The sequence below is a fragment of the Sorex fumeus genome, unplaced genomic scaffold (assembly GCF_029834395.1).
Source record: "Sorex fumeus unplaced genomic scaffold, SorFum_2.1 ptg000032l, whole genome shotgun sequence".
Classification (NCBI taxonomy): Eukaryota; Metazoa; Chordata; class Mammalia; order Eulipotyphla; family Soricidae; genus Sorex; species Sorex fumeus.
This window is the reverse complement of record NW_026606089.1, coordinates 11,048,273-11,054,513: the sequence shown is the minus strand read 5'-3', so window position 1 is coordinate 11,054,513 and position 6,241 is coordinate 11,048,273. Positions and strand designations below refer to the sequence as shown.

Here is a 6,241-nt window from a genome sequence, read left to right as displayed (position 1 = left end):
TTCACAGAGATTCAGTGAATTGCACATATAGGTAAACTGAAGTCCAGTATGTGGGTGGTTCTTTCCTTGATTGGAATCCCCAACTCCCAAATCCCCTGATTCTCTTCTGTTCATTTCTCTGAAATCTTGTATCCCAGTCCTGTTTTCCTTCGCCTCATTCATTCATTCATTCATTCAACGCCCTGCCCCCACAAGAATCTGGGTGAGACCCGAGGCAGGTAGATCAGTTAGACTCTAGTGCTTTCTGGATTACTACCTGCTGGGAATGGAATCCAAACACCCATCCACCAAGCACTGATTTGAGCATCAAGGGTCCTACCAATCATTCTCCCATACTCCTTTCCTGATATCGCCTTGGGGAGGGTGGGGTATGGGGCCCCACTGCCTTTATTCAAACCCTGTTTCACCACTTAGCAGCTGGTAAAGTGATTTCCCATTTCCTCATCTATAAAATGGGGGTCCCAGGCTGGTCGGGGAGCTTAAGGAAGCATTCTCTCTGGAGACTCAGGAACATTCCAGGGGACATTGAGCTCAGAGCATGCATGCTGGGCCAGGGTGCTGCTTGGCTGTCCAGCATGTGCACACAAAGGGAACATGTTTGGGCCTGAGAGTGCAGTGGGCTGGAGCGCGTGTTTTGCCCGTAGGAGGCTGGGGTTAAATTCCTGGCGCTCCTTGGTTCCCAAGCACTGCCAGGAGTGCAGGTACAATTCCTGAGCACTGACTTGGGAGCCCTCTGAGCACCTCTGTGCTAAAATTTTTATTTATTTTATTTGGAGGCCACACCTCGCCGTGCTTAGGGCTTACTCCTGGCTCTGCTCGGGGATTATTCCTGACAGGGCTCAGGGTGTGATCATATGTGATGCTGAAGATCAGATACCCTGGTCAGTTGTGTGCCAGGCAAGCACCCTACCTCCTGTACTATCTCTCCAACCCCTGTGGCCCCAAATTTTTAGACACCCCCTCACCCTCCAACCCCCGACCCCAAATGCCTGCTCTGTCTTTGTTTCTCTGTCACCCTCCAACCCCCGACCACAAATGCCTGCTCTGCCTTTGTTTCTCTGTCTCTGTCTCTGTCTCTCTCTGCTTTTCACGTTCTGGAGAAGTCCCCGGTCCCTCTTGAATACGTATTCCTGTCTTTATTCTCTCCCTTAACATCTTTTTTAAGTAAATTTCATTAAATAAAAACAATCTTGTGGGCTGGAGTGATAGCACAACGGGTAGGGCGTTTGCCTTGCACGTGGCTCACCCGGGTTCAATTCCCAGCATCCCATATGGTCCCCTGAGCACCGCTAGGCGTAATTCCTGAGTGCAGAGCCAGGAGTAACCCCTGCCTATCGCCGGGTGTGACCCGAAAAGCAAAAAAAACAAAAAAAACAAAACTTGTTTCACTTAAAAAAAAAAAACTTCCTTCCTACATGTACAAACAGGTCACACCGTGCTGACAGTCCTAACGGGTCCCCACACGGAGTGGATTGTCCCAGAGTGTTTCTGTTTTAACAAAATGAATGAATTAGATTAAAAAAAAGAAACACCGAGACCGGCTTAGAGGCTCCGACCCGCGGTCTCGCAGCTGGGCAGAGCCGCGCCCCGTTTGCACCCAGCCCCATTGGCTGCAAACTCGCGGCTCCGGGCGAGGATTGCGCCAATCGCGGCGCCCCGGGGAAACGTGGCGCCGGGCCCGCCCGCGGTCTCCGGGGCGGAGGGGCTTCGCGCGCCGGGGGAATTTGCAGACGCTCCCTGCTTGGTGGGGACGGAGCGACCGTTGTCCTTCAGTCGGGCCGCGGCGCTCGGGAGCTCGCGTGGACGCCGCGGGCTGCGGGGTCGGCGGGACGGCGGCCCAGCATGGCCGAGCCGGCCCCGCGCGCGGCCGAGCGCGACCTTTTCCGCGACACGTGGGTGCGATACCTGGGTGAGCGCGTGGCCAGTGGGCCCGGCGACCCCCCCTTTTCACGTGGCGGTCGCGCCCCGCTCGGGGGCCGGGAGGAGGAGGAGGAGCCGGGGCCGGAGCCTCGGCTCTTCCCGGCCGGCCTGGGGACTTGCCCAAGGTCGCACGGCTCGCCCGGGTCAGCGCGCCCTCCGGGGGACTCTGCAGCCTGCGCGGAGCGGGGGGGAGCCGGGCAGGGGGTGCTCCCCGCGTTGGCATTCCCGGGGCAGGGGCTGCGGACGGGGCGGGGGCACCTGCACCTGCTTCAGGGCTCCCCATTCCCTGCGTGGAGCTGAGCTCGGGGCACCCGAAGGTTTGGGGTGGTGGCTCAGCGGGCTGGTGCCATGCTTTGCTTGGGGGGTGGGGGTGGGGTCGCAGGTCCATGCTGGCACCACATACTGTGCCCCTAGCAGCACAGGATGTGGCCCCAAACCCGTGAGAAGGGAAGAAGGGGGTTGGGGTACAGCTGGAAGAAAATGAAGGGCAGATCAGCCTGGCACCTGCTGGGCTGCCCCTCGCTCAGTCGCCTTTTTTGTTGTTTGGCTGCTGCTTCCTCCCTCAGCATAGATGCGTCTAGAACCCTGGCTGAGAATGGTGCCCACTACTCTGCTGTCCCTCACTGTGGGGCTCAGAGAGGTCAAGTCACTTGGCTCAGGCTCTGGAGGCTGCGATTAACCCCAGGGGGACACACCCCACTGGGCTCTGCTGATGGGGTTCCTTCCCTCCAGGCTACGCCAATGAAGTGGGGGAGGCGTTCCGCTCCCTGGTGCCAGCAGCCGTGGTGTGGCTGAGTTACGGGGTGTCCAGCTCCTATGTGCTGGCTGACGCCATTGACAAGGGCAAGAAGGCAGGAGAGGTGAGTGGTAGCCTGCCCTTAGCCCCCCACTGGAGCCCCAGGCCTCTCCCTCAGTCTGGCCTGGGGTGCTATCGTGGAGATACCTGAAGCCCTGCCGCCTTTCCTGGACGCTTTGTGTCTCCGTGGGTTTGATTTTTGTTGTTGTTGGTTTTAGTTTTTGGCTTTTTTTTTTTTTTGGCTTTTTGGGTCATACCCGGCAATGCACAGGGGTTACTCCTGGCTCTGTGCTCAGGAATTACTCCTGGCAGTGCTCAGGGGGCCATATGGGATTCTGGGAATCAAACCTGGGTCGACTGCATGCAAGGCAAACGCCCTACCCACTGTGCTATTACTCCAGCCCCAGTTTTTGGCTTTTTGGGTAACACTCGGCAATGCACAGGGGTTACTCCTGGCTCATGCACTCAGGAATTACTCCTGGTGGTGGTCAGGTGGTCATATGGGATGCTGGGAATCGAACCCGGGTTGACCGCGTGCAAGGCAAACATCCTACCCGCTGTACTATCGCTCCAGTCCTCTCCTCGGGTTTGAGAATCGAGACCCCGCCCCCAGCCCGGCAGGTGACACTGGCCCAGTCTGAGTCCAGACCCTAACACTCGCCTGGTTGCGTGCCCCTCCCCCAACTGGCCAGCCTCCTGCCCCATCGGATCTCTTGTGCCTCACAGGTGCCAAGCCCTGAGGCAGGCCGGAGCACCCGGGTGACTGTGGCCGTGGTGGACACGCTCGTGTGGCAGGCTCTGGCCTCGGTGGCCCTCCCCGGCTTCACTATCAACCGTGTATGTGCTGCCTCTCTCTACCTCCTGGGCACTGCCACCCGCTGGCCCCTGGCGGTCCGTAAGTGGACCACAACCACGCTAGGGCTGTTAACCATCCCCATCATCATCCACCCCATCGACAGGTGAGTGCCCTTCCCTGGGACCAGGTACCCCGCAGGTGGGGGTTTCTTCTGGGCGGAGTTTTGCTTTGTACTGAACAGTGGTGGCTGAGGTCAGGCTGACTCAGGACCCCTGTAGACTGTAGGAGAGAGAGTCTGTGCCCCATCATAGAATCTGGCAGGCTGTGAAGGTAGGCGAGTGCCCGAGGGGTATGGGACACAGGACTGGTAAATTTCCCTAAAAGTTGTTTTTACGAAACACCAGAGACAGGTGGGAGCATGCGTACCAAGAAGAGATGGTTTGGGAGTTTTGGTGACAACTCCAGAAGAAACTGGGTTATGTAAAAGAGGCATGAGTTGCTCTGTGAATCTGAAAAAAGTCCGTGCTTTCAGGCATGGCTAGATCTGGGCACCTAAATGATATCATTAGAGAGAGGCTGCCCTTCTTCCCAACTGCCACCTCACGGGAACAGAGCTGACCTCAGGGGCTCCCATCGTCTCTCTGACCAATTTAGCCAACGACCCATAGGAACAGCAAAAATTCTGAGGGGGCCAGAGATATAGTCCAGCAGGTAAGGCTCTTACCTTGCACCCAGGTTCGATACCCCATATGGTCCCTGGAGCTTGCCAGGAGTGATCTCTGTATACAGAGCTAGGAGTAAGCTCTGAGCACTCTCAGGTGTGGCCCAAACCTCTCTGTGCCCCACTCCCCAAAAAATAATATCCCAAGGATAGCTGTCATTAGTCCATCTGGACAGAGCGTCAGCACACCCCTAAGTGTTTCCCTTTTCTGATAGGCCAGGCTTAGATTCTGCCCCTGCTCTTAGAACCAGAGATAGAGTCAACCAACCAGAGACAGAGAGTCAATCAGCCGGTCTCTTCAGAGAGTGGGAGGTAGCATCTTACCCCCAGGGAAAGTTACTGATCTGTGGGTCTTGAGCGAGGCTGGGTCTCAGTTTCCCAAATGAATAAGGCAGAGCTTGGTGGCCGCCCCAAAACTGAGGTCCGGACACCCTTCCCCTCACTTTCACTTTCTGCCTCCCGCCCTGGATTGCCCAATGGCCCCCTTTACTGCCTTCCAGGTCCGTGGACTTCCTCCTGGACTCCAGCCTGCGCAAGCTCTACCCCTCGGTGGAGAAGCCCAGCAGTTCCTGACCCCCTGGTGCCCGATCTGTCGGTCGGCTCCCCCCACCCCTGTGTCATCTTCCTCCTCCGGCCAGCGGATGCGGTCTGTGGCCCTGGCCCCTGAGTGAGTGTTTGCTGCTGGCACACGGAGAGGCTGTGGCCGCAGCGCCTCAGGAATGAGATGGGACCTTGAGCCCCGTCTGCTTCCGTGGACTCGAGATACTGAAGGGGGGTAGGGCCGGGGGGCCAGGCCTGTCTTTTGATCGGAGAGTAGCAGCCTCGTGGGAATGATAAGGAGGTGGAGAGAGGGCAAGGCCGCTTGGCACGGCTGGGAACTCAGGGCTCCCAGTGGCTGGCAGGGGGCGGGGGGGCGGCAGGCACTTGGAGACTGTGCAGTTGCTCAGGCATCCGGTCCTGGGGACTGATTCCCTGGCCTGACTGCAGGGAAGGGCCTCGAGGCTGGACAGCCTAGGGCAGCCTCTGGCCACTCCTTCTCCCCTGCCCAATAAATAAACCCTCAGGAGGTCGCCTCTGCTTTGCCTTTCTGCTGGGGAGGAGCTGGGGAATAAGGGGAGTGCAAAGTTGGTTCTCTCAGCTGGAGACGCCCACCCCTGCTCAGCCTCTCCGCCCTGGCAGGAGCCGCCCCCCCATGTCAGATCCTAGGGCAGGCGTTGCCCCCCCTTCTGCAAGCCTCAGCTCCCTCTGCAGATTCTCCTGAGGGTGCAGAGATAAAAGCAGCCCTGGGCACTCAGGTTTTTTCCAGATTCTGGTGGGATGGCTATTCGATCACTGTACAACTGAAACCCAAGCACAAAAATTTGTAAGTCTACAACTGTACCTCATGGTGTTTCACTAATAAAAATTAAAAAAAAAAAACAACAGCCCTGAGGAGGGTCGGTGGCAGGGCTCCTCTCCCTCCCTTTCTGCCCCGCCCTGCCCCACCCACCCTTGGCCCTAGGCTGGAGGTGGGGTTTTAGGGGATCTAGAAACAGGAGGGGACATTTGGGGTCCAGCTCCTCTGTAGCTGCCTTAGAGTCCGGTGTTCACTTCGGGGAGCACTGGTGGGGGTCCCTTTCCCAGCTCCCCCATGACCTCAGCCTCCAGCTCCCGACGACAGTGCTCTAAGCACCCCTCCTCCACCCTCCCCAGTTCTCTCCTGTCTCCTGTTCCAGGGTGCTGACCCTCCCACTGCCCCAGGTCCACTCCCACACCCCTCATCTGTGGCATCTGGGTCGTGCCACCATCTCCTGCCTCTCCGGCAGGCCAAGTGGAGTTCTCCCCCGGCAGGACTCTGTGCCTGCGCCCTCCCCCACCTTCTGACCTGCCCATCACCTGCCCCGAGCCTCCCCCGCACTTCTCTGGAGGCAGCTTTCCTCTGCCAACCCCAGCCGGCAACCCCAGAGCCCCTCCTGCGGTGGCCACTCAGCCCCCCGCCGCTGTGCTCCCTCTGAGCAAAGGGGGTCTG

The 6,241-nt window shown here is 58.4% G+C and overlaps 1 protein-coding gene across 1 annotated transcript; it reads left to right on the top strand.

The window, feature by feature from the left end:
- The first annotated feature begins 1,775 nt into the window (after nucleotides 1-1,775).
- Nucleotides 1,776-4,866, top strand: MTFP1 (mitochondrial fission process 1). Its single transcript, XM_056116551.1, has 4 exons — nucleotides 1,776-1,909; nucleotides 2,653-2,780; nucleotides 3,443-3,675; nucleotides 4,734-4,866. The coding sequence occupies exons 1-4, from the start codon at nucleotides 1,843-1,845 to the stop codon at nucleotides 4,804-4,806; spliced, it is 501 nt and encodes a 166-aa protein (XP_055972526.1). The 5' UTR covers nucleotides 1,776-1,842; the 3' UTR covers nucleotides 4,807-4,866.
- Nucleotides 4,867-6,241: the final 1,375 nt, after the last annotated feature.

Excerpts from the sequence above, each read along its gene's own strand:
- MTFP1 (XM_056116551.1), top strand. The coding sequence starts at position 1,843 with ATGGCCGAGCCGGCCCCGCGCGCGGCCGAGCGCGACCTTTTCCGCGAC. Across the intron at positions 1,910-2,652 it reads CACGTGGGTGCGATACCTGG|GCTACGCCAATGAAGTGGGG; the intron begins GTGAGCGCGTGG and ends CCTTCCCTCCAG. Across the intron at positions 3,676-4,733 it reads ATCATCCACCCCATCGACAG|GTCCGTGGACTTCCTCCTGG; the intron begins GTGAGTGCCCTT and ends ACTGCCTTCCAG.